The 27,765-nt window shown below is 38.8% G+C and overlaps 4 protein-coding genes across 11 annotated transcripts in view; 2 read left to right on the forward strand and 2 right to left on the reverse strand.

The window, feature by feature from the left end:
• The first annotated feature begins 122 nt into the window (after positions 1–122).
• LOC105679924 (putative divalent cation/proton antiporter TMEM165) lies at positions 123–3,972 on the forward strand. 2 transcript variants are annotated; one of them, XM_012380259.2, is made up of 6 exons: positions 123–1,110; positions 1,518–1,719; positions 1,962–2,269; positions 2,582–2,764; positions 2,842–2,947; positions 3,074–3,972. In XM_012380259.2, exons 1-6 carry the CDS (start codon positions 994–996, stop codon positions 3,148–3,150), a joined length of 993 nt encoding a protein of 330 aa, XP_012235682.2. In that variant the 5' UTR covers positions 123–993; the 3' UTR covers positions 3,151–3,972. The 2 variants fall into 2 exon arrangements, with proteins under 2 accessions (XP_012235682.2, XP_012235683.1); XM_012380260.2 differs by having other exon boundaries at positions 1,962–2,137.
• Positions 3,973–4,340: 368 nt separating this feature from the next.
• Positions 4,341–17,488, reverse strand: msps (msps cytoskeleton-associated protein 5). Of its 6 annotated transcripts, none has more exons than XM_067357109.1 (19): positions 17,258–17,488; positions 16,572–16,639; positions 13,752–16,440; positions 12,726–13,156; positions 12,419–12,562; positions 11,961–12,230; positions 11,459–11,662; positions 11,243–11,378; positions 10,964–11,157; positions 10,699–10,895; positions 9,941–10,090; positions 9,315–9,494; positions 8,933–9,089; positions 8,695–8,856; positions 8,301–8,488; positions 8,073–8,235; positions 7,794–7,967; positions 7,003–7,152; positions 4,341–6,827 (listed from the first exon to the last, which is right to left on the reverse strand). In XM_067357109.1, the coding sequence occupies exons 2-19, from the start codon at positions 16,626–16,628 to the stop codon at positions 6,645–6,647; spliced, it is 5,829 nt and encodes a 1,942-aa protein (XP_067213210.1). In that variant the 5' UTR covers positions 16,629–16,639; positions 17,258–17,488; the 3' UTR covers positions 4,341–6,644. The 6 variants fall into 6 exon arrangements, with proteins under 6 accessions (XP_067213210.1, XP_012235679.1, XP_012235677.1 ...); XM_012380256.2 differs by having other exon boundaries at positions 11,961–12,233; XM_012380254.2 differs by having other exon boundaries at positions 11,961–12,233; positions 12,404–12,562.
• Positions 17,489–17,741: 253 nt separating this feature from the next.
• Positions 17,742–27,765, forward strand: part of LOC105679918 (tubulin polyglutamylase TTLL5-like) — a 31,096-nt gene continuing 21,072 nt past the window's right edge. Inside the window, exons 1-7 of one of the 2 annotated variants that reach the window (XM_067357110.1) lie at positions 17,742–17,919; positions 18,992–19,168; positions 19,909–19,992; positions 20,509–20,632; positions 25,456–25,562; positions 25,945–26,158; positions 26,919–27,175. In XM_067357110.1, coding sequence (XP_067213211.1) covers positions 18,999–19,168; positions 19,909–19,992; positions 20,509–20,632; positions 25,456–25,562; positions 25,945–26,158; positions 26,919–27,175 — 956 coding nt within the window. In that variant the 5' untranslated portion in view covers positions 17,742–17,919; positions 18,992–18,998. The remainder of the gene's footprint in view (positions 17,920–18,991; positions 19,169–19,908; positions 19,993–20,508; positions 20,633–25,455; positions 25,563–25,944; positions 26,159–26,918; positions 27,176–27,765) is intronic. The other variant, XM_012380247.2, reaches the window with a different exon arrangement.
• On the reverse strand, positions 19,766–23,593 carry LOC105679920 (uncharacterized). Its single transcript, XM_012380250.2, has 2 exons — positions 23,273–23,593; positions 19,766–22,678 (listed from the first exon to the last, which is right to left on the reverse strand). The coding sequence occupies exon 2, from the start codon at positions 22,662–22,664 to the stop codon at positions 20,910–20,912; it is 1,755 nt and encodes a 584-aa protein (XP_012235673.2). The 5' UTR covers positions 22,665–22,678; positions 23,273–23,593; the 3' UTR covers positions 19,766–20,909.

Genomic DNA, 27,765 nt, shown 5'->3' on the forward strand with positions numbered 1-27,765 from the left:
CTGCGTTCTCTTGTTTCTTTACCATCTTTATAAAAGTGCTCTGAAATCGTTGTTTATTCCTTAGCGATAAATAGCGTTGCACAAAGAAAGAAAATGATAAGAACTTATCGAACGTAGAACTTGATATTGATATAAATTTTATTAAGATGTTTTTTTGGAGCAATTTTTTTTTCTTTTAAATTAATGTACAGTACTTTGGTTATTGAATTTTATTATAAATTACCGTAAAAATCATTTTTGCATATTTTTAAAGCTATTTCTTCAAAATTACAAAAAAATTGTAACTAAGATAATCGTCACTAGCCAATCAAAAAATTTTTTAATTGTTAAAAGGGGTTTTTATGTAACTGTTCTAAAAAAATCGTTTTTTTTTTTTTTTTTTTTTTTAATTGGTACACAAAAATAAATTTTTTTATATTGTGAAATGAGTTGATCGCTCGCATGAACGCGATGCAACAATTTGTTACCAAGTCCCCAATGTAGGAAACATTTCTGTTTTAATTCCCCAATCTATCTACTTCATGAAAATTATCTACTTCAATGAAACGACCATAGACGTAGTAGATTGCTCATGATACAATTTTGCCACAAAGTGCAAGTTTAACATATGCGAATATTTTTAATAAATATAAAATAATATTTGTCGGCTTGGTAGAAGTGAGACAGAAAATGGTATGTCCGTTCTCTTCTACCAGCCGAGCTAAGCTGCCGAACGCATACGGACGTTATTCTTGGTTTGGTGGACCAATCACAGAAGAATAAGCGACTGTGATTGGTCAATTTCTTACGGCTTAAAGCTTACTATTGTAGACCCGGCCTTACTCGTACGACCTAACCTTTTTACGAACGTATTTTATGGTAGAAATAGTATGGCAGTTGCGGTATGATTGTAGATACGAGTGGAGGTCGTTTTTTTCTGAGGTTATCTTGTAACGCTTCACGTATATCACCCGCAAGAATAAAATATTCGGACGATATTAAACATATCGCACGATGAGGGTCGAACGCTTAATTTATATTTTTTGTCTGATTTTAATTTTTCACCTCTCAACTGTTGTCTGTGAAATCCAGCCGCATTACGATGAGAAATTTCAAACCGCAACGTCGACGGTGAGTTCAACAGTTTTTTCAATAATCCGTCAAATCTTGTGACTATTCGTAATCTATAAAAAAAGGATCTTAACTGTTAAAGAGATTTTTATCGAATCGAAAAGGAAACTAGATCTAAATCTTTAAATGTCACCAGAAATGTTAAAAATATATCAAAGTTCTGAAAAAATTACAAGACTCTTTAATTTATTTAAATCTTGGAAAAATCCTGAATTTGCGAAAAAATTTTAATCTTAACACGTTCCAAAGAAAATGTTAGAAAGATGTTATCAGCTTAAACTGTACATACTTAATTGACGTTATAAAGAATCATAAATATTTGACTTGCAAATATTTAAATTCTAAAAGATAATTCAAAATATTAATATTTTAATATAAATTTATTTAATTTATATATTTTTTTTTAGAAACTGCCAGAGTTTGTATCTGAAAAACCACAAGATAGATTAGGATTTTTGCACGCTTTTATAGCAGCTTTATCAGTCATCGTTGTATCAGAATTAGGCGATAAAACATTTTTCATCGCCGCTATTATGGCAATGAAACATCCCAGATTGACTGTGTTTGTTGGAGCCATAAGTGCTCTTGCTCTGATGACTATTTTATCAGGTATTTTCTAGCAATTTTGCGAAAACTATTATTGAATGATTACATGTGAGATATATATATTTGATTTCCTTGGAAATGTTCTGAGAACCAACATTTTGTATGCCGTGGTGTAGTACAGTAATTGCACAGCAATTTATTATATAATATTGTGTAAATTACATTTCTTACACACAAGTGAAGTATAATTCTAATGTTCCAATCAGACAACGGGACAGAAACATGAAACATCTTTTATTTTCCAGTGGTATTTGGATATGCGGCTACTATAATTCCTCGTGCATATACGTATTACATTTCCACTCTTCTTTTTGCTCTTTTCGGTTTAAAAATGTTACGAGACGGATATTACATGTCACCGACAGAAGCGCAAGAAGAGTTGGAGGAGGTTCAGTCGGATTTGAGGAAAAGAGATGATGAAGTAAATTTAAAACATTCTTTTGTAGATGCACATACACATACAAATACAAACACAAACACAGAAAGAGATACACGCACACGCACACGCAATCTATCAGGCGTTCATAAATCTACAGAAAATATCACATTTAAAGTACATAATTTAAATTTTTCATTAAATAAAAGTTTTTATTTTCTATAATTATACAAACTATAATTATACAAACATCACACAATTATACAGTTATACAAATTATAGATTTAAGATATAATTTTCTGCATTTTATTATTTTTTACTTTTTTATTTCTCTGTTTCAATTGCATCAAATTTCTCTATCCATTTATGAAAAAAAAGGTCATGGATACTTTGCTAAAAGAATTAATTTTTAAAATATCAGAGAATCAAACGATGGGCTCTAACATTTTTGCAGGAGATTAAATAATCTTTAAATATCATCGCTTTCAGTATGAAAAGGAAACAGCGAGTACGTTAGTTCAGGATGCTGAAACAGGAGTCATACGAAAAGCTACAAAAGCTAGCGCACTTATGTTGCTTTCCAGGATATTGCTCCAAGCGTTCACCCTTACCTTTCTCGCTGAATGGGGCGATCGTTCTCAGTTAACTACAATTATTCTCGCTGCGAGAGAGGTAACTGCTTCACCTCGACAATAGCAGCGTCTTTGTGTACGTAGATTTAATTTTAATCGCATTAATGTATATTGCAGGATGTTTACGGAGTTGTATTAGGTGGAATATTAGGTCATTCATTTTGCACAGGCTTAGCAGTATTAGGAGGGCGTATAATAGCCCAGAGGATATCAGTGAGAACAGGTAACGTTCAAAAGCAGATTATTTTTCCGTCACGTGTGCGTGCCACGTGAAGCCAAACGTGTTAACTGAACAAATTACCAAGATCTCGCAAAGGGATGATGAATTTAAGACTCGAAACATTTTCAGTGACTATTATTGGAGGATTAGTGTTCCTGCTGTTCGCTGTAACGGCGCTCTTTGTGAATCCTATGGAAGATGTTTGAGGATCCTCCTCCCGTTAGCTACAAAAATTCTTTCCACCAGTATTTGTATTATTTTATAAAAATTTGTACATGTGTACATTTGTGAGATGTTGTATATTTTTACAGTATGACTCTATTCCAGAATTATATAAAGTTTAATCCGGCCAATTTAAGCCATAGAGAACTGTCTTCTTAACGTAGACGATAGATTATAGTGTATAAGCTATATCGATAACAAATCGAGAACAAATCTTGTGAATATTAAATGTTAGTACAAATGTGTGAAGTTCTTTTCAGTATTTACTGTAAAAGTGAAAGGATCAACAGAGTCGCAAAATTCTTTTCGAAATATCTATTCTACTGTTATTAAAAACTGACTCTTTTACAGAATGCAGAAAACAATACATTTTTCTTCGTGCGAAAATAACGCACTTTGAATTATTTTAAACTACTTTTAATGCGGTGACATTAATGTACAGCATTCAGCGCAGGAATACTCGTAACACAATACTGACATTCGTATAGCTAATTTCTCGGCTCGAAATATGTTATTCGACTGTACTTCATGTAAATAAGTTTATTATACTTTTCTGCCGTTTGTAAGATACCGAAAAGAAATAGTTTTATATAAGATATAAACAAAAAAAAAAAAAAATAATTAAAAGATTATGAATAGAACACAAAATTTATTTATAAAAATGTTCCAAACAGAAGCTTGCGGCGGAATATATAATATTTGTTTTAAGAAAAAAATAGAGCGTAATAGAAAAATTGTAAATAGAATTTGTAAATGACATCACATTGGATACATCAAATTTATGAAATAAAGTCTATCTACAGAAATCTATTCATATATTGTAAAAGAGCTTACATTGAAATAAATAAATATCGTTGCGTATCAAAACTGCATCGGTAATATTGCACAAATTTCCCAAAGTTCTACAAACTTGTAACTTGTTTGGAAAAAAAAAAAAAAATCGCAAACACATCTCGCAGAAATTGAAGCGCGCTTTTTTGATCAACACAATCTATGATGGCGTTGTGGAACACAGTTTGATAAAACTACCTAAAATTGAAACTCTCAAAATGCATTGTCGCATCTCGCATGCAATTCGTGTGACAAATACTACTTAATAATAATCAACGTATGAAGGAATGCCATTTGGGAAGCTGTGCATACAATCCCTTCTCTTCGCCGATCACACACAGAGTTGTACAGTTTTGTCGAATATCAATTTTATTAGTGCGTGTATATACATGTACTATTTACACTACAGAATATGAGTCTTCGGAAAAAGCGGTAAGTTCTCAAATATAGCAACTTCAAATCGTAATCGTAAAATATTCGAATAGTAAAGCCGTCTAATCGCTTTGGATAATTTACTGGGTGGATATTTGGTTACACTTTGTTCTTTTTTTTTCTGCACCAATAGTAAGAAGATAAATACGCCCATCGAGTCGCAAGAATCTCATAACTTGAAAATTATTTAGCCACGAGTATCTTATTCGATATGAAAGAAGCAGAAGAATGATTGCGTCAGTAATCATAATTTGTACTATTTATACTCTGATAATAACAATTTATATATTATTTAATAATTTACTTTATAGTAGATTATACAATTTAATTTATATCATTAATGATTGATTGATTCTTGTAATCGATATAAATTAAAGAATCAATTAATCCTTGTAAAATTGTGCAAATACTTCTGAACATACATACAACTAAGTACTTTGTAATATTTAATTGTTTCACTTGTAACTAGTGCTAGTTAAATGAGATAATTTTCTGGAAGTTAACATCAACTCGCATTCAAAATATTTCAATTGGACAGTTTCTTATCCTGAAATTTTAATTTTAAAAATTTTAGGCTCGTAAGAATAAATAAATTAAAATACAAAGAAGATATCGAACCACGCAAGATGTTGGCGCTAACAATTACAATTTCAACATAAATTTAATACATATACGTTTTCTAACATTGAAGATTGTCGAATCACTGACTGAAACATATAAAACTATGTATCCGATTTACGCTAAAATTGTAATTGTTAGCGCTAACATCTCGCGTAGCTCGATAACTTCCTTATTTGTATTTTAATTTCATTTTGGACTTCTCTCACAGTTACAAGCTTCTTGCGACTAGACATAATTTTTTTTTCGTTACATCAAGTAATAAGCACCAATATAGATGCTATATTCGCTACAATATCTGTACGTTTTATTCCTTGATCCTATTCATAAATATTTGATTGGGGTATGATAGCTTTGCTTCTCAATAAATAAAACAGATCGTTGTTGCTTTCGTGAAACATCCTGCGCGCTGTATTACTTTCCATCCAAAACAAATTGTTTTAGATTGAAAACGATGTACATATCGATCAATTTTAAAGTTAAAGTTTTATATATCAAAAGATTTATCAAAGCACAATTTTAATCATTAAAACTTCTTGTATATTTTCTATTAATTACATAGCGACATTTTTTTTATTTTCTATTTATTTTTCCTCTCTTTAAATATTTGGTGAATAAACGAGAGTGCAGAAAATGTTGAATAATAGTTTTTTTTCGCTTCGCAAGAGAACAGAAGATTTCATCAAAGCAGCAACGATGAATATGAATCTAATGTATGAAATTAAGCGAGTTTGTTCAGAAGACGAAGTAACATACGAGTCAAACAGCGTAAAACAAAATCAGGTTACAATCAGATTGAAACTTGAATTGTGCAAATTTTATATACATACCGTATCGAATTATTATGATTGATCTTATACAATTAATATCATGGTTATCAAAGATAATAATGTTATCATGTAAGATCAATCGTAATAATCGGATATAAAAAATACATAAGTATACGAAATTGAAGTGTCATTCTCATCGTAGCCCGACTCGATTTCACGTTATTCAATTCCTTCGTTTTGTACGCTTTGCGTTTAATCAAATATCTTATATTGTTTCCCGAATAAGCTTATTTTATTTCACCTTCGTGGATTTGACAAACCATACAAAACGGAGGACAAAATGTATTCGGCATTAGCACGCATGCAATATTTCTTACATTGCGAGAACTTAACAATTCCTAAAGCTAAAACGCAGAATCGCTATGTCATTTCAGCATGTACTTGACAGCGCAGCTAATATCATTTCTCACGATTCGCGCTGGTTTTTTTTTTAAGTCTTTTGTTAACGGCAAATCATGCGAATCACTTAAATTAGGTCAATGAACGTAAGTAATCAGACTGTATCTCACAGAACATAGTAACTAATATGATATATTTGTGAGAGACTATGAGATTATTCTCAATGATTAAATCCTACCCTTTCGAATGCAAACGGAGTCTCCATTTGTCAATTAATCCAGGATTTATTCAAACTTTCGGAAATTGATAAATTAATCAAGAAATGGAAACTCTTTTTGTTTCACACGTTTCAGCCCAAAAAGACGGCACGAGCCATCCTATTAACATCAACTATCTCGCGCAAATTAATAATGGGTTTTTAAGTAGCACTATTTATCCATGGAATATTGATTGTTAGCTTGCGACAAAACGTTCTGGTTCTTTCGCGCTTGATCGATCTCCCTTAGTCCCTGCTCTATGAAGTCTTGGAAGAATTGATGGGACCTTACCAGGAACGGTTGCACGTCGGCTTCGGGGTATTGAAGCTTAAAGTCGTATAACTGTACTAAGCCCTACAAAGAAAGGGTGGAACGAATTAAAAATGTGCGCTCTAACATCGTCGGGAGCCTGAGAAGGGCATGTGACAAGAAAATACGCAGACAATTAACGTCGCGCTAAAGTATCGCATTAAGATATGCTGTAATTTTTGCAATTAGAATCGTAATTAATTTACTTCTGCATACATACTTCTTGCATGTGCTCCTTCGTTCCGATTTTCGTAAATATTTCCGCCAATTGCTGACGAGTGGACTTAGATAAATGTTTTTGCGTCCTTCCGAGATTATTCGATTTTGGAGTCGCGTTCGCCATAGCGTTAATCTCGTCTGGTTTAAGGCTCTATCGACAAAAGGTGCGAATTAATTGCTGTTATGGTACATTTCGTGTCTATAAAGTAATGCTAAAATGCTTTAGAAGGTAAATGCTAGACATGTTCCAATCTCCGATACATTGCCAAAATATTTATTACTTAATACTTATAAAACTCAAAAAATCATATCAGAAAAGTATTAGTGAATTAAATTTGCAATTAATACAATACAATAATATTAATAAAATTATTATACAATACAATAAACTAAGCAATTTAACCTTAACGATTTTACGAAGAGAAAAGAAGCATTTTTCCAGCTAGAAACAAATTGATTTAAAAAGCATCACATTTCGGACACAGTACATGCATATCCGACATCTTCCGCGAGTATTTAATTGATTATTAATTAATATAAATCGTAATTTTTTTTATTTCTGTCAAGTGACTTTCTTGATGAATGAATCTTTATTATATGTACAAAAAGATAAAAAAGATAAATACAAAAAAGATAAGAAAACTATTATTTTAATACAAAAAATTATACCCTCAATTATAGTCAACTCTGAAATGTCCAAACATTGGGACAATTTATCTTATAATATGTAAAATGCTATCTCTAAGTTTTGAACAAAAGAGAGAAGAAGTGCGAAAAACATTATTAACTAACCGCGATTGATCTTATTAAGTAAGTGTGTAATTCGGACTCGTTGGTGTTGTTAATTAGCGTCAAGTGATTAAGTATCGAGCTGCCCTTCACTCTGGTCATACTGTGAACAATTGTCTTAACTGTCCGTAGCGGGATATCGGATTTCCGTTTCTTCCACCATGTAGTAGGATAATCCTACAAGAAAATGACATACATCTTGTATAAGTAAAATATAAATTTAATTTTCAAATTAAATAAGCAGTGACAGATTTCATTAGAGATTAAAGCAAACCGTACTACCTTAAGGAAACGGTGCACCTCCAAGAGTATCGCATCGTAATCCAAGTCCGTAGAACAATTCGACATAGTTTTCACTATTTTCCACAAACACTTCATCACCAACTCCTCGTACTTCGAGGGAACGTTCGACTCGGCGCACGAATGAAGCAATTTGATCAGTACACTGGAAACAAACGCGGTGAGCAAAAGTTAAGATAAGTTCATGATGATTCCTCACTGAAATCTTACCATATGATGGTGGTGTGATTGGAATAATCGATGATTTTCACCATGATATTGTTGATCACCCTGTAATATGCTCCGGCCTGATGTATATGTTCCAATTTGTCCTCCGCCAGCAGGCTTATCATCTGGTCTACCAACTCCTTCAGGTGCATAAAGGAGACATTCTTCCCGAGAAAGCCAGTGTCGTAAAACTTGAAAGAAATTTCTTGTTAAAATCATCAACCATATTTCTTTTTTATTCGTATTCTAAGCTCGTTACACGCTGAAATTTCTTGGAAGAATGTATTTTGAAATGTTTTGTTTTATCAAATCTTACTGAAATCCTTCCACTTTTCATCACATTGTTGAAATATGTAATTCGTACGATAATTCGTAATTGTGAAGTGACGGTACTTACAGCGAGTACAACCAGGAATGCATTTCTGAAGCCTCTGGACACGTCCAAATTTTCATGTTGACGCAACGGGTACGTTTGCAGCAACTTCAATTGCATATTTACCGACCCGATGAATTTGTCCTCCTTGGATTGCATGCTGGCAGCTTGATGAGACTTCAGCAACTGCGATACAAAAATATTATAAAGTTTCTTAGATCCCTATCTAGTGTGCATATCGAATTGGCAATTGAATACAAACATTTTCTATCGCGTTCATGGATATTATCGCCGTAGGCAAATCCATACTGGCCATGGACAAAATGTTGCGCTCCAAAGTGTCATCTTCACTGCTAGCAGTAGAGGAAGATACAGTGGACGCTGATACCAACAATTTGGGCGGTGAAATCGGTATCATTCTGAAAGGTGCATCAACATAAAAAAATGTAACAGAAAACTTAACCTAAATATTCAATTTAATACTAATACACAAATTAATGTAAGTGCATTCACTTTGGAAAATGTATATATTTTATCACGTAAGATTTATAAATAATACTATCTTTTTAAATACTCCGATTTGATAATACTAATTAACAATAATTAAATACATCATTTACAAGACTTTGTCTTTCATAACTTACTGTGTCTTCGGCGGGTTTAACACATTCGCCGGCTTCTCGTTCATGAACGTTAATCTGGGTTCCGCCAGTACTGGAATGCGATATTTCACCGGGGCGCTCAGTTCGATTTTTTGCAAGAACTCCATGTCCAGCCCGAAAGGACCAGACGGGACCTTCGGTTGAGCGGATGTGGGGGAATTCCTGAAAAACCAACACATCGTACATATAAATATGTTAATAAAATTCTTGAAATGTTGAGAAATGACGCATACACATAAAATCAAATATACATTATACTACTCAGATATAATCGATATATAAGAATTATATAAACTCTTACATAATAAGAATCAATCTCTGACATAATCTATACAGGAGGTTTGATGATACAAAATCTATTCGTTTTAGACACACTTTCTGCTTTTGAAACAAGACAGGTGTATAATTTAGACACATCGAGAAGGGAAAAAGGAGAGAGAAAAAGAAAGTATAAGTGCAAAACTAAAATGAACAGATGTACAAACACTCTCGTGGGCGAGTTATTGTAAGTTAGTGTAAACGACAAAATTCCCCGACATTTCCCAGCACCATCGTGTTAGAACGCGTTGCAGAGACAGCTTTGCAAATGATTAAAAGAAGCAACAAACGTTTTCGAATCGTTTTGACCGTTATAGAGATGATTTTGTGAATTGGTTTCGCTATCGCTGGTAAATTCCTCGTCCTGTTTTGAAGGCGACTGAACGACCAGAGAAGGCACCGGCTCGTCTTCATTATTGTCAGTGCGCTTAGCACATGCTCTGTGGATGTGTTAAAAAGCGAAATACATGCAAATGTGAGTGATTTGAAGATGACATGTCGCGCGACAAAAATTGTAACGATCGTTTTGTGCGAAATATAATAAAACTGAGTAAAGAATGTAGAGTTTTGAAATAATTATCATTTAATTATTTTAATATAAGTGTAATAAAATAATGATAATTGAACTGTCATTAAAAGTGATTTTAAATACGTTTCTGTACATAGAAATAGCTCAAGTTTTTGTTAAAAGATAAATTTGCCATCAAATCTTTTTTGGATTATTAAACTGTTAAATTGTAAGAGATTTTATTATTTAACAAGTGGGTTAGATCACAATTGTGAGTGATTTCGTGGATACACATTTTGTTCCCTTTTATATGCGACACTGTTTTCTCAAAATATATTAATAAATAATAATAAATAAATTCTTTTAGCTGCACTTTGACACACTTTTCGCACTTTAAGCGATATAAAGACATCTTCAAAAATAGAGTAAAATAAGAATAAAAAAATTCAATAAAGAATGAGAAATTGCAGAAAAGTGTAGAACGCGCAGCTAAAAACAAAATGATTTTTTAACAATATCACAGTATGCGAAGAAACTCACAGCTCTGGCATCGACTCGACCGGTTCGGGAATCTCTTCCTGCTCCTCTTCATAATCCGCCTCCATATCGTCCGTTGGCGGACTGGAAGTTGCGACGGTAGGCACGGAGAGTCTGGTGGAGGACGCGGACTTGGCTGGTCGATTCTTCGCAGCTCTCTTGATTCGCTCGTCCAACAAGGACTTGTCTTTTTCCGATATCTGCGACAAGCGACATAAATCAATCCAATCCGCTTTGCGCAAATCGCAATCGAGTTCAAATCGCATACCTGGCCGATAAGCTTGAACACGCGTTCTCCTTGAAGAAAGTAGGCCTGAACAATGCAGTTCAACGCGGCGTTCCGCACGGAGTTGTCGCGATCCGCTATCTGCTTCGCGACTTCCTTCAGCGCCGCCGACGGGGTGGGTTGACAAACGGAAACCCCGTAATTCTCGATCAGCGATCCCAATTGATCCAGGCATTCTAAAAGCGCCAGGCGCGTGTTTACAATTTCATGCAACAATAGCGCGAATTATATGCGACAACTCTCGCGATCGATTTTCCTAACCTGTTCGCTGTCGCGCATTCTTCGACTTCAGACCCTCCATTACGTACGAGAACAGCTTGCTCACGGGATATACCAGAGCGATTTGCCTGAACAGAGCTCGCACGCCATTACGCACGGCGTCCTTCGGATCGCCGATCTGTCGAACGAAGATGACAATAAATAATTGAGGCGCATTTGATGTTAGAGCGTCATTACGAGAAATGGCGTGCGACGTACTTTGATAATGAGGTAAGGAATGAACGAGGCTGCCTCGGTTTCCAACATGTGATATTGATCTTCGATCAGCATGTTGAAAACCAATTGCAAATAATCCAATCCTTTCAACAGCACCGACGGATTAGTATCGAAAAATCGTAATGTCAACCACTTGAGAATGAGATCCAGATTAGACACCAACGCTTTGCTATTTCCGGGAAGATCCTGATAAAAGGAACACAAACAGAAACGTTAAAACGCGATGTGCGGAATATTTCATAAAATTGTTCGGTAAATATATTAGTGAATTAAATATCTAGTCAATTATTTAGTAAAACTTCATCCAAAATCAGAAGCGAAAGTTTTGTATGTATTTAATAAAAAATATTCTTGTATACAAAATTAATTTATATGCAAATCAAATTTAGACATAATTATACATATTTAGATATAATTAAAGAAAATTTAAAGTGAAGCACTGATTTTTTTATGTACACATACTGATTCAGATGCAAATATTTACCTCGGTGAGCGCTTCGATGGCCTTTAGATGATAGCGGAAATCGGAATGGAACATGTTCGCTCTCAAAGTCTTATTGACATTCGCCGCAGCCATGAGATCCTTCAGAAGCTCGACAAATTCCTCTCTGGGCGTGGTGAAGTTCCATTTGAGCACCTTGAGTTTCTGCTCGTCGATCACACGCTGATGCTTCAAATTGTTGACCACCAACAGAGGGCTAGTGTCCACATCGTCGTCCTTTTTACGCGCACTGCCTGGTTTCGATGGCGCGCCCTTCTGAAACAAGGGATTCTTAGAGGCATCGTGAAAGAGAAAAAACATCCTTGCAAAGGTATTTTTTAGCAAAAATAAAATTAGATGAGAAAATGAGGAAAGCAACATTAATTTAGGAGTTCGCTCGAATTTAAATTAATTTGATTTACAAACTGAATTGTCAGACCACATACGTTCGATTTCATTACCGGTTTAACCTTCGCTACTTTCGCATTCTTCGCGCCGGCTTTCTGGATGTTGTCGTCCGAAGGCTCCTTCTTGGGCAGAGGCTTCATCGGTAAACTTGGACGAGCTTTGTCCAATGCGGCGAGTACCACCGTCCTTGATCCTGGCTGCAATTTTTTGTTCGTTATTAATAAATAGTAAGAGATTCGACTTCGCTATTTGCACTTCTGAAGCTAAATTCCTCAGATTGCACATGTAATTTAAGAATTGACTCTTCTTTAAAGAAACATCTGTTGCGCAAAAAGGATTGATTATATTCTGCAAATATACCTTGAGTTTCTCGGTATTTCTAGCCATTGCTTCGTAAGACAAGTGAATCATGTATCCGAGAACGGCTTCCTGAGCGTTCTTCCGCACGTCAGAGTTACGATCCTCCAAATTGGCGTACAAATACGGAAGGCATACGAAAAGCTCCTCCTTAGAGATTTGTTTCACCGGTATCGACGGCAACTTCTGCGCCAGCCAGTTCCACAATTCTGTCCGCAGCATCGGCGAGCCCGTCTTCAGGGCGTCCCCTATCATCTCGCCGTCGAAGAACTCTTTGTAGCCGCACTGATCGCCCCACGTGTTGATGCAGGAGATCGCTGCCGTTCTGATCCAGTTCTTGCTGTCGCCCAGACACTGCAAAAATCCGGGGAACAGCGCGCGAACATGCAGCTTCACGGGCGATCCGATCGCCATCGCCAGCAACTCGCATATAACTGCAATATATTTAAAATACAATTGATTATCGATCGTTGACTGACTTCAATGAACGACTAATATCGAGAGAGCATTGATCCACCTTTATTTAAAAAAAAAAAAAAAAAAGAATTTTACGAAAAATTGAAGGTAAAACAGGTACCGATCTGTTTTACCTTCAATTTTTCGTAAAATTCTTTTTTTTTGGCTGCGTGAAATGAAAAATCCTTTCAAATCGACCGTCCGCACTGTATAAGCATATATACTTTAATTACAGAAAAGGATTTTTCATTTTACACATCCAAAAAAAAAGAATTTTACGAAAAATAAAAGGTAAAACAGAGACGTATCTGTTTTACCTTCTATTTTTCGAAAAATTCGTTTTTTTTTTGGCTGCGTGGCTTGAAAAATCCTTTCAAATCGACCTTCCGCACTGTATAAGCATATATACTTTAATTACAGAAAAGGATTTTTCATTCTACACAGCCAAAAAAAAGTATAGTGTGTTTAAAAAAAATTGGCAAAACAGACCACTCTAGCATTCTCTTAAGGGACAATTCTGTTACTCTACTAATAAAAATAATTCTAGAGTTAAATTTATTCGTCGACACCGACCTAGAGTCGCTTGCGCGATCTTGCTGTTGCTGTCGACGAGACGCAGCGCCAGGCCCTGCGGCAGGTCGCCGATGGCGGGCTTGATGAATTTCGCCTCGGCGAGAAGAGTGTTGAGTTTCTGCAGCGCCTCGTTGCGCACCTTCCAGTTCTTGTCGGCCAGCTCGGCCAGCAGCGCCTCGGTGATTTGGCCGCTGATGTCGACGCGCGGCACCAGCTCGTTGAGCTCCGGCTCGCTGCCGCCCGCCTTCTTCTCCTCCTCGTCCTCGTCCTCGTCCTCGTTCGCGGCGTTGGCTCTCTTGGCCTTGGCGCCGCGCACGGGCGCCGGCAGGACCTCGCCGCTGCGCTTCTCGCACTCCTGCTCGATCTGCTGCCGCAGCGCCGGCTTCTCGTTCTCGAAGTACGCCAGCAGCGGCTTGCCCATGTACAGGTACAGAGTGCCGAGCAGGGTGATGGCGGCGGTGCGCACGCCGGGATTCGTCGCCGCCACCGCCTTCCTCAGGTTCTCGATGACGGACTTGACGTTGAGGCTGCAACCGAACTCGGTGAGGCCGCGGCATAGCCACAGCAGCGTCTCCTGCTGCACCTTCGGGTTCTTCTGATTGAACGCGAAGGACACGATCTCCTCCGCGACGTACTCGAAGCTCGTGGCCTCGGCGATCGCCACCAGCGTCTCGATGGCGACCGAGCTGTTTTTCGCGTCCGCCAGCTTCTCCGCGATGTCCACAAGGCAGTACTCCGCCACGGTGGTCGTGAAGGTGTGATTCTCCGCGAGATACTTGACGACCTCCACGCGCAGCTTCAGCACCTGAAAGTTCGTGTCCTTGAAGCCGGGCTTCCTCGCCAGAGTGCGCACGATCACCTGGGCGGACATCTCCGCCGGATCCATCATCCTGATCGCGTCCAGCAGCTGCGTGACGGCGGCGAGACGCGTCTTCCAGTTGCCGTCGACGAGACCGGCGATCACCTCGGCTGGCAGCAGCTGCGCCGCCATCTCGTCGATCTCCTCCGGCGTGTAATTCTTCTCGATCTGAATCGCTCTCTTCGCGGACGGCGCGAGATTTGTGAGCGACGAGCCGCCACCGGGCTTCTTGGTCGTCGCTTTCTTGATGACTATAGTGCCGGTGTTGGGTCTCCTCGGTTTCACGATCTTCGTGCTCTCCTTGCTCGCCTTGTGCGACTCCACCTTAGCCGGAGCGGTGTTGGGTCGCTCCTGCTTCTTCGCGCCGCTCGTCACCTTCACGATGATTACCGCCTTGTCGGCGCACTCCTTGATCTTCGTCATCTTCAGATTGTCGATGTCGGTGAGGAACGGCATCATCGCCTTCTCGCCCACGAGCTTCATCGCCGTGCCGAGCGCCTCGGCCGAATTGTCGCGCACCGTCGGATCCGGCTCGTTCAGCGTCTTCAGCAGCGTGCCGGTGTAAGACTTGAGCAGCTTCTTGTTGAGACTCGCGGGCGGCGTGCGCGTGAAACACCGAGCCAGGTAGGCGGCCGTCTCGGCCTTCACGGCCGGATTCTTGTTCTCCAGCGCGGCGAGGGTGTCCTCGAGGATGAGATCGACGCTGACGCTCTCGTAGATCGCGTCGGCCGCCTCTCGCAGCGCCTGCACCACCGACTGCTTCTTCTCGCGGAACTTCTCCAGAATGGCGGGCAGGCAGGCCGTGGCGTACGGTTGAAATCGCTTCTTCAGGCCGGCGGCCAGACCGGCCAGACACTTGCCCGCCAGCGTCACCACCAGCACGTTCGTGTCCTTCGAGATGATCTTCTTCAGGGCTCTCACCACGTCGCCGTAGTCGCCGTTCTCCAGTTTCGGGTTCTTCACGAGCTTCTCGAGCGCCTCCAGCGCCTCCTTGCGCTCCTGCCACTTCTTCGCCTCGATCTTCTCGTAGAAGTCCTTCGGCAACTTGGACAGGATGTCGACCGGCGACAGCAGGTCGTAAGGATCTATAGCTGGAATCGAAACGTCCGCGTCCTCGTTGCCGTCGTCCGCGTTGTCGCTGCCCGCCGCCGAGTCGCCATTCGTGCCCAAGTTCTTCGGCTTCTGCGAGCGCAGATAACGCGTAGGCGTCACCTTCTCGTCCGCGAGATTACTAAACTCCGCCTCGAGTTCCGTCACATGCACAGGCTTCAATGTGTTCAACTGCTGCCTCAGGCCGTCGCCCATCCATCGGTACATCTCCACCACCATCGCCTTGCCTTCCTCCCGCACCGTCTTGTCTCTGTCCTCCAAGAAGCTCGCCATTCTTTTTATCAACGACTTCATGTTGATGACTTTGGGTCCGAACTCCCTGAGCGCCAGCGTCAGAGCGGCGATGCACGCCGAAACGATCTTTGGATTCTTCGCCTCGGTGCCCTTCAGCAGTTCCTCCTGCACCATCTCGTGCTTCTCGATCTCGACGTACATCAGCGTGATCTGCACGGCTAGTTCCTTCGTTTTGGCCTTCGGCGCGGCGATGCATTTGGACACAATGCCGTTCATCATATCGACGACTATCTTGCTGGCCACTGCTGCGTTTTCCACGAAAGCCAGAGCAGCCTCCAGGCCCTTCTCTTGCGCGGCTGCATTGCTATCCACCACAAACTTCTTGATGAATCCCACATACTTGCTCCACTCTGGTGACTTTTCGTCGTCGATGCATTGGAACGTCTTCACACATTCTTCATATCCGTGTAAACGTGCACGCCAAGACTGTGCATAAATACGTACGATGTTATTTATGTAGCAATCAGTTTTATCATATTTATCAATTGTGGCAATCACCTTTTCATAAAACTTGTTGAAGTAAAAAAACACGCAACAAATAATAAAGAAATTATTACCTTATGTGTGAGACGCTCCTCCAAAGGTAATTTCATATATTCTGTATCTTGTTCCATGATTAATTATCCTAAAAGAATAATTTACTTAAAACTTCTATCATATAAAAATAACATTGCAATATTAAAACATAAGGAACATATGTTCTCAAAATAGAAATCAGTAGTTTAAAAGTGATTCCTTATTAAAAAAAGCATAAAAGTGCCAGTAAACATAGAATCCAAAATATATTATTTCAAATTTGCGGCATTGATTTGCACTGAAAATTTATATTTTAGAGCCATGTAACTTTAAAACACATTTGACCTATTTTTAATCTCGTGTTTACTGGGACTTTATGCCTTGAAATCAGAAGTCACCTGCTTAAGACAATGACTTCTATATTCTGTTATATTAAACAAATAAATGCGAACAAAGAGTTATCAATAAACGATAGAAATAATCAATAGACAATGTTTTTCGAATCTCAAGGCAGAACTGAAGATTGAAGCATGTAAAGTAATTTCAGAATCACAAGCATCTTCCCTTCAGCTGTGAAGTGCAATGTCCTTATGTGCAGTTTGTTCGCCGGAGAAATCATAATTAAAAGACATTTATCAATCAGGAAGGATCGTTACGGTAGGCAGAACCGAAAGCGATGCCTCATCAGTTTCAACATCCGAAGAACGGTTTCTCGAATCGAGCTTACCTAGCAAGACAATGACATGGAAGTCGACAAGTTTTTCTGCACGGCCGGCGTGTCGGGCGCACTGAATTGCGACGTTATAACGTTCGTTGAAACAAGACACATGCACGAATCTAAGTGTGCCGCCGGATCGAGCACTTTGACGATCCTCCAGCGGCCATTTAAGTCTGTTGCATCGAATTTTCAAATGTATATGCCCCTTGTAACTGTCAAGACGGAACGCACAACAAAAAGATGACTACATTTCAGTTCGATGATGATAGTTCGGCGATTACGCCGACAGATGGCGCTAAACGCCCAGATATTGGTTGCGTTCGGTGGAATGCGCTGCGCAACAGAGAGAGATAAAACGAAGCTAGTGTCCTCTTCGTCATCCCGCGCTCTGAGCGGCAACCTGAATACGTCCAATGGGTTTCAAATCTAATACATATTACGTTCATTGGTTAAACTTGTTTCAGTGACTGTACGTGGACAATTTAGTATTCGATTAATACAGGTAGGGGCAGTATTTCACAGTATACGTTGTGCTTTCATCTGATGTGTCTGCTTGATGTCGGACGTCGATCGTTTCCAGAGATCGTAAAGTGAAAAGGTTATCGCAATGCGTCGTCGGCTTACGAAATACAAACTCAGCAGACAATAAATCGCTATCTGAACACATCGCTGTAAGTATCTCAATCGTTCGCCGAATATTTAATATTTTTGACAGACACGTTACGCGACGATACGCTCAGCCGTCTGTCAGTGTGACAAAACACCTTGTTTCCCGATTTGGTAACGTTGCTAACGAATACAGCTTGAGCGAACAATTCACGAGAATAGTGGATTAAAATAGTCTTCTATGGATTTCAATTATTATTTCGTGAGAAAATAAATGGACAAATCGCCTAATTTATTCATATAATTTTATAATTATTAAGTTATTAAGAAATTTCCAGCGTTACTTGCTTTCGTGTCGTGCATTTGTCCTTCGCTGGTTCAAATTTAGTTCGACGTTTACACGCGAGCGATATTATTGTAGATAACGCGTTTGCTACAATTGCTTTTTCTTCAGGCTTACTTTAGTTTGCATTCACGCAATATATCTAAACCTTGCAAATTACGATCGCCGTCCGCTATTATTTTAAAAATTTATGTGTAATAACTGTGGGTTTACTTATTTATATTTTTAACGTATTTCCAATTTATATGCATGTTTCATGCATATACAAGGTATATTTTTTAATAATTGTAAAATTTAGAAAAAAATAATAGTATTTAAAACAAAATAGTAGTGATTAGTTAATTTAAATATAGTCTTAATTTACTAAGTGATACAAAAAAAGAAAATTGTTACCATTGTTTGATACATGCATGGTGTAATTAAATTTGAAATCAGAAAGCGTAAAAATTAAGATTGCTATCTTGCACAAAAATGTATTCAAGTTAAAGAGAAATCTTTTGAATTGTTTTAATTTCTAATGTTCAATTACTTCAAATATATATATATATATATATATATATATATATATATATATATATATAATAACTTTATAGATTATTATATATAATAATTTATTTTACACAATATATACAATTTATGTGTGTACATGTATATTTTTTTGCTATGTTTTTGCTTCAAGTAGCACCATTTTCAAATCAAAGGTGAACTGTGAGATTATATACAGAGTTAAAAAAAATTTATCTAGCTTTTTTTAAGATTCTAGCAGATTTTAAATTGTCTTTCTTCTCTTTCAGATGAACCATGATGTCCCAAAGAAAGAATACCAATGCAGTGGAGAGATTGGAAGGAAAACGTTCGAAAGAACTTATGTCCTCTTCCAGTCTTTCTGGTATGTCACAGTTATCCAACAGCAGTGAGGAAACATTGGAGGCCTTTGTACACAAACCTCACAAATCTGATAGTTTAGAAAAGTGAGTTATTTACGTATGAGATATGTTTGTCAACTTTCAAATAACTGCCAAAGTTTTTTCTTTTTACATTATGAAGAGAGATTTTGCTTTAGGAAATTAGCATACTAGATTATTAGGAAAGTTTTTTTGTAGGTTTTTTTATAAATGCTGCATCATGTTCTGCATCATAATGTGCATTTCTCTTTTGGATTATGTACGTTTTGCAGTGCGCAAATTAAATCACATGCACACTTCTTTTACCGCTTCATCAAAAATTTGTCCAAGACTTGCAATTATTTGTAAATTAAATTTTAGAAGTTCAAGTAAATAATAAAACCTACCACAAGTAGTAGTAGTTTAAGTAAAACCTTGCTTTTCACATATGAATAAATGTGATTTTAATGGAAATTTTAGTCCAGAGTTTGCTGTGAAGATATTTAAGATTGATTATTAAAATATTATCAAACAAGCAAAAATTAATTATGAATTGGTCAAAGAATGCGTAGATTTTTGCAGATGGAATGGAAATATCGGCAAAATTAAATAGAAAAAAACTTTTTGTATATATTGCGCGTGTTTATAAATCTATATAGTTAATTATTATGTAGATATTATTAATTCTACAATTTAATTGAAATTTTTTATTGATAGAATTGGATAATGTATCAAATACATACATAGATACCGCTGATAAAAGTGCGATATTGACAAAAATCATGCTTCGAAATCACGCAGTATGCTTCATGAATGTTTATTTGCAGTACAACGAATGCGAGAAATGTACAAAACAACGAATGGCTATTGAGCGGATCAAGTAGAAGCAAAGCACCTGTTTTACGCTTTAAGTAAGTTTTGTACACAATTAGGAACTATTTATCCTTATTTTCCGAGCCAAAATCTTTTTAAATAATTAAAATATAGGGGATAACAAGCCAACGTCAAATGTTTTTTTTTTTTTTACATATATTACAATCTTCAACTCCCTCAGCACAGACGTTTCGATCATAAGATCTTCAATGTGAATATGTAATGACGGAGGTCACAAACTCAGGCTGTGAAACTCAATATTATTCAGGATGTTAATGTCTTGACTGACGTTTCGGTTAACATTTGTTCGTTATCAGCCGAAATATTAACATTCTGAATAATATTGAGTTTCATAGCCTCAGAGTTCGTGACCTCCGTCGCTACATATTGAAGATGATCATCATATCATGATTGAAACGTTTGTGCTGAGTTAAAGAAGATTGTAATATATGCAAAAAAAAACATTTGGCCCTGGCTTGTTATCTCCTTTCCTATACTTCAATTGTTTTTATACGAGCCTTAATTCTTTTTCAACAATTCTATTTGTCCTTCAGATATTCCGCTTTAGCCACGCCGCCAGAAGATCCACCCGCAAAACAGTTACATATGACCTACAAGATCTTTCAAACAGACACTAAGCTTATTAATCTTCTGTTGCAATCACACGGTTTAGTAGAGGTAAGTTTTCAATATATTATCATTACATATATTGATTATCATACGAAGTCAGGCAACTGGGTTTTGAGGCCGCATTCCTTTCCGCACGCTCGTCGAATTGACAATTTTGTCACGTCAGTAATGCATTTCTGATATAATGCGACTCGAATTTCAAAATCTGCCACGTTATTAATAAATAACAACTGCGCAAAGCGATGGATATCCAATTTGTTTGTAATTATTGCAGACGAAAAGAACAATTGAACGAAAAAGTAGCGCTTTTCCGATCTTCATCGAATCATTGAATGCAATTATTCCAAAACCAGTGCGAGCCGGAGCACAAATCCACATTTATATCCGCTCGCGTTAGAGTCGCTTTTAGTATTTTCGCATCTTCGCAGTTCATGTTCCAATTCGTCAGATTACCAAACCGTTTCAATTGTTTGCAACTGTGGAACGTATTCAGTACAGTGATTGCCGATATCCGACTCGCCTCGTAAATGTAGAAACACGTCAAATTCTGCAGACTCTCCACACACTTGTCTAATTTGCAGCCGCTTCTGGATTTGACCGGCGGCTTTAGCAATCGCTCCAAGTGCTCGTTCGTCAAGTCGAGACAACTGTGAACGTGGAGCGCCGTTAGCTCCGGTGCCAGCGAAAGCACTTTCGTGATCGCCGACGCGTTCACCGCGCGTCCCAGTTGAATTCTTCTCAAGCGTCTCAGAGGCGGTGGATCGTGTCCGTCGCTCCAAACCACGCTCGGTCCGTCCTCGACGAGCGTGTGCAGGTTGGAGCAGTTGCTCAAAACCTCCCTCAAATCCACCTGCAAGGAGCCGCTCTCGCTCTGCGCCATCCGAAAGCTGAGCTCGCGCAAATTCCGGCCGTGCGCGCGAAGATAACTGTGAAAGCCGTCCAGCCATTCCCGCTCGGCCGGCACGCCGTGCACGCTCAGCGAGGTGATGCGCGAGAAGAGCCGCAGCGCCTCGGGCGAGTGATGCGGGTCGGAGATGTGCAGCTTCGTCAGCTTCGGGCACGCCCGCGCCAGAAGCTTGAGCCGGGCGGGCGTCGTTCTGCAGCTTCTCGCCTGCGTCAGGCTGAGCGGCGTGCTCAGGTCGACGAACTCTTCGCTCATCAGCTCCACCACTCGGCCCATGTGGCTGTACTGCGCCAGGGACGCCAACTGCGGGATGTGCATGAGAGCGAGCAGCACGCCCGCGCTGGTCACGGCGGTGTTCGCGACATTCAGCACGCGCAGCGTGTCGCACAGCGAGTTCCTGCTCTCGCAGTACTCCAGCAGCACGTCCCTCTCTTTGCCCCTGGACTTCGCGTTCTTCGTCTTCCACGTGGCGAGCAGCCTCTTGAGCCGCGACCAGCTCGTGCACTCCTGGGGCGACCGTATTCTCGATCCGTGTCCCGCGACCTTGTCCCGCAGCTCCACCTGCAGCAGCAGCTGCTTCAGCCCCGCGTCCGTCACCTGTCTCGAGCAGGCGACGTCCAGGATCACGAGCCCCGGGCAGGCCCTGCCGACGATCTGCAGCACCAGGTCGCTGGCGATATTCCGAAGCGTCAGACTCGACAGGCTCCTCATGTTCAGCAGCGCCGAGTGCAGCAGCTTGCAGTCGAGGCGCAGCAGGGCGGAGCGGGCGAGGTCGAGGGACTCGAGCCCGACGCCCTCCGAGGCGAGCAGCTTCAGCAGAAACGTCTGATGGCTGCAGCCGTAGTAGCAGCACAGGTGGACCCTCAGCCGCTTGATGTCGCGCGCGAGGAGCAGGGCGAGCAGATACACGGCGGTCGGCGGCGAGACGAGCGTCGACCCGTCGGCCGACGGGCTGCACAGCATTCTCAGCGTCTCCTCGATAACCTGGGAGCGCAAGTGAGCTGACAGTGCGTTCACGTAGTACGGCCTGATCGTGCGCTTCGCCAAGTCCAGCGCCTGAGCCGTGGACGACTGCTGCGAGAGCGTCTGCAGGCGCCGGCACGTCCCGTCGAGCTGCCGGCACACGCGTCCCAAACTAAGACCCTCCAGGGAATCAGGCTGACGGTTGCCGGGCATTTTCTTCTTGTCCGCTGAAACGTTTCCATGAGTTCGTTAGCTGCGAGCGGATAAATGCTTTGAATGATACAGCGAAAGAGTTTCTGCAAAAATTAGGCGTGCGGTTTTTTTATTCCAAACAATTATTTCCTTCGGCCGATCGCGGGCTATATTTGGACGACTGCCTGTCCGCGAGTCGCACATACGGTAGTATTCAGCGGATGCTAGATAAAAGATTATGTTACCGTATCCGTTTGCTCGCATAACTGCGAATTAATGTGCACAAGCGGAATGATAAACGGGAATTTTTTGTCTAATCTCGGTGAAGTATGCGATCGCTGAATTGCTATGCGCAACTCGCGAGCAGGCGGCTGCAAATGCAATCGGTCAGCTTTAAGTGGCTCGTATTTCGGAAAATCGTGCGACCGTTCATTTGGAAGAAAGAGCGAATACTTGTTATTTGATTTTTCGAAAACCCGCACTATTTTAATTCGCGAACTCCGAGACACATTCTGGATGGAGTCGTTAGCACGTGCTCGCGAGTGAAACGCACGCGTGCGAACACGCTATTTATGGATGAATGCGCTCTCGCGAACTAGAAAGACGAGAGAAATGCTGTATGTCCATACTTCGGAACAAGTGAAACTCCTACGGGTGTCTCCTGAGCGATAGCTCGCGCTAGACTGCCGCGGCTCGCTGCTATCAGTCTTCCAATTGCTTTTTAGCGCGTGCGCCACGCATCAACATAACAAGCAAAGAGGAATATCATTACCCGACGCTGGCAGTGCGAGAAAGGACTGTTGAGCGTAAAGAATTGATGAATAAAGCTCGATATCTGTGAATAGCAATGTATTGATCTGTTTGGAAAAATTTTCAATTCTTTTTGTAGCAAAAAAAAACTTGGAACAACGCAATATTGTGGTTGCACGGAATTATTTTTTCGCATAATATAAGATTAGTGTAATATCGGTGCGCGATTGAGACAGCTGGATTGATTAGTAAATGAGCGATAAAAATATCGCGATATTTATTGACAATAATGAATCTGAAAATTCGATCTCTTGATTCTACGCGTGCATTAAAGTACTCCATCTGGCCTTCGCGGTTATCCGCTCGTTATCCTTGATCGGCGATGCGATATGTTGCTCACGTTCTGTGATACAAACGCGCGGATAAAACGAGCAAGTCGTATCAATGACTTCCTTCTAAGCGTTCTATTAGAATTTCAGATTATTGGTTTTACCAATCAGTCATCCATCGCTTAGCGCGTTTTCACAGGCGACTCGATTTTCGCTTCTTTTTTTATTCAAGTTTCTAAAGCGATGAAGATTAATTTATATCGCTGCGTCCAGGCACATTTCACATTTTTCTTCAAACTTGAATATATTTATTTTAAAGAATTCCTAGTAGAGTTTTCAACAATTTCAATAAATGATAATAATTTTATTCACCGCAGTAGCGTTTTAACCGGATTAGATTTACGAAAAGAAAGCATATCTTAGAACTTTAGTTGATAGATTGATTTTGAATCTTCACGACGGCAATTGATCAAGCGTCACGTGATCTTGGCGATAATCGCAAAAGCGAAAGTTAGCAACATACTTTTCGACGAATTATGACGAATGACAACTGAGAATGCAGGTGTGGTCGAGTCATCAACATTTGAGGGTCATCATTGGCATAAAAGGTGCGTTGGAAAGACAACCGGTTGTGACCATCGCTAATGTGGCCAATGGCAATGACGCGTACACCGCACTCGAACAGTTTTCACTTCCTCCTTTAATTTTCTCATTAATTTCCGCGTGTCTCCGTTGCAGACAGATAAAGTATCGATTGACTCTGATCGTTTTTCTCCCCCCGATCGGCGTTCCGGCGCTTTATTTTCATAGAAACAAATTAAATTTTGTGCAATAAATTTATTCGATTTATTGAGAAACTTTCTTTGCAAGTTTATCGAGTGCGTACAGTTGAAAAAAGATTTAAGTGCAAGATCATTAAATTTTTACAATCTCACGAGATATGTATATGATGTATTCAAAAATGTATAAAAAAACATTTCTTATGATGTATAAAAATTAGATAAATTTGAATAAGCAGCAGCTGTATAATTAATAGCTACTGCAAATAGCAAATGCGCTACTAATTAGTAGACCTGCGTATTATTCTGACAAAAAGTTATCGGAAGGTCAACAAAACCGTCGGTGTATACGGATGTAATTTAAATATTACACACACGTACTGCGACTATGTTTCATGCTTCGTGCATTCATATTAGTGTGTGACACTCATAGAAATATGACAAAATATTACTGATTTAAATGACAATACTAGAAAGAGCTGAAATAAACAAGACGTAAATAAAAACGAAACATTTATCTGATAATTTAAAAAAACAATTTTTTTTTTTTTTTTTAATTTTAAGTGACACGATGTTGAAGTATTAAGAAAATATGCACGCGCAATTAATTTTCTTTCCAAAATTATTTTTTATATCGTGAACATTTATCTGATAATTTAAAAAAAAAACAATTTTTTTCAAAAATTCCAAGTGACACGATGTTGAAATATTAAGAAAATATGCACACGCAATTAATTTTCTTTCCAAAATTATTCTTTATATCGTGAACATTTATCTGATAATTTAAAAAAAAAAACAATTTTTTTCAAAAATTCCAAGTGACACAATGTTGAAGTAATAAGAAAATATGCACGCGCAATTAATTTTGTTTCTAAAATTTTTTATATTGTGAAATAAACAGGACATTTCTCTGTTATCTTTAAAAATTGTTACGTTCCATGTCTTTGTTTTTAGGTGCCTATGAATGAAACGGACTTTAACATACTGTGGATGGGAAATCATCCAAAGCCTGATATCTTGCGGAATTTGATGCCTTATCAAAAAGTGAATCATTTTCCTAGGTAAAACCCACATACGTTGTTACAAAACTTTTTAACGATAAGTTAGAATTAATAATTTATATATAATTTATAAAAACTCGTGGACGATTTAACGAAGTAAGTTTTCGAAATGCTTAAAACATACACAGGATAAAATATTAATTGAGCATCAATTTGCACTTTATTAATCTTACTAATCTATAAAGTAAACAAAAATTTTACTCTATTTCTTGCTTTATTAATAATCTAATTTACTTTGTCCGCGCGAAAGAATCTCGTGAATATCACATAAGTGAAACAAACAAATCGATAGAATGTAATTCTAAAGCCTAGAATACAGTTCTACTTTATTATTTAAATGAATGTTAATTTTTCCTCTGATTCTATTGACAAAATTTCTCAGGTCTTACGAAATCACGCGTAAGGACCGGCTCTACAAAAACATCGAAGCTATGCAGAGGAGTAAAGGCCTACGCAATCTTGACTTTATACCTCAGACCTTTTTGCTACCCGCGGAAGTTAGAGAGTTGATTTCGGCGCATTTCAGATACAGAGGACCATGGATTGTGAAGCCTAAAGCCAGCTCACGAGGCCGTGGCATTTACATTGTCAACAACGTGAGATATTTTATCGTATTTACCATTCTTTTCGTAATTCTAAGATCAGTCTCGATTAATATGATGCATCAGAAAATTTTTGAACCGTGATTAGTGTTAATTAATGTTGATGACTAATGACGGCTGTATGTATAGAGCTCATTAACACGATGCTTGGCGAGGTCAAATCCTGACAATAAGAAACATTTTCCGGAACATTTTTTGAAGTAGACAAGAATACTCGATAATTTATTAATGATTTAATAATATAATGATGTGTTGTAGCTACGTAACGTGATTAATTTTACTAAATTATAGAGATTTAAAAAATTAACATATATATGTTACATTTGCTATTTTCAGGTTTTTGCAAAGTTGTTGCGATTAATGTGTGTTTTCAATTAATCACGTTGTAATGCGTGTCTCTTATCTTGCGCATTGAACTGTCTAAAGGCCTTAATATTGCACTAGGTTGGAGCTTTATTGTACTTTTAAAGGAATAAGTGTTATAAATTTCTGTTTATTGCACTCGATGCTTGTGTGTTCGATGTGCGTTCTATTTGGACAAAATTGCCAAGTTTACTGCAATTTTCTGGAATAACGAGATTTGTTTCTTAACCGGAAGCTAGCATCTAAATGCGCCTATACATAAATCTGGCTTTGACGCTTGGGCTGCGTTAGTTGAACATGAAATTCAGTAGCTTTGAAACTGATAAACTTGGCTAAGCGCAACGCTATTTTTCACTATCTCCATCCAATTGTTCACTCTATATTGTTATAGCCTGAGAAGATTCTAACAGACGAATCGGTTATCGTGGCACAATACATAAATAACCCGCTTTTAGTCGACGGACACAAGTGCGATCTGCGCCTCTACGTGGCCGTAACGAATTACGATCCCCTGCTAATTTATTTATACGAGGAAGGCTTAGTGAGATTCGCAGCTGTTAAATATGACGGCGGGAACCAATATATCTGGAATCCTTGCATGCACCTTTGCAACTACAGTATAAACAAATTCCACGTGGATTATGTAAAGTAAGTTATAAACGAGTACAGTTAGTACGTATTAAGATTTATTTAAAGAAATCACGAGAGCCGAAACAATTCGCTAAAGGCGCTAATAGCAAAGTTATTAACCAGTTGAGTGGTAATGTATCATATATGTACAAAAAAAGTGCCAAACGTGGTAATTATATATGTACATTTCTAAATAACTCCACTAATTTTCAACAAATTTGCATAAAACTTGATATCCTAAGGGTTTTTGGGCTGCTGAATTCGAATCTGTTGTCAAAATTGCAAATTTCAAAATGGCGGATCCAATATGGCGACTGTTAATTGTTAAAAGACTAAAATATTGGAGTTAGGTAAAATATGTATAAGACCTTATTTGTAGAGCTTTTTATGAGCTTCATTTTTTGTTTGACAACTTTTTCCGTACAATGAATACTTTCTGAAATAATTAACAAAAACAGTTTTATTTTTGAACCTTTGAGGGGGGGCTGGGGGGCGGAGGGGGCATTTGCGCCAAAAATCCATTTGGGAATATTATTTACTAGATAAAATAAGTATTTAGGCTGAATATAAGCCAAATCGGAGGTGATAGCTTTTCGGAAGTCTATCCC

This window comes from Linepithema humile, chromosome 6 (assembly GCF_040581485.1).
Source record: "Linepithema humile isolate Giens D197 chromosome 6, Lhum_UNIL_v1.0, whole genome shotgun sequence".
NCBI lineage: Eukaryota > Metazoa > Arthropoda > Insecta > Hymenoptera > Formicidae > Linepithema > Linepithema humile.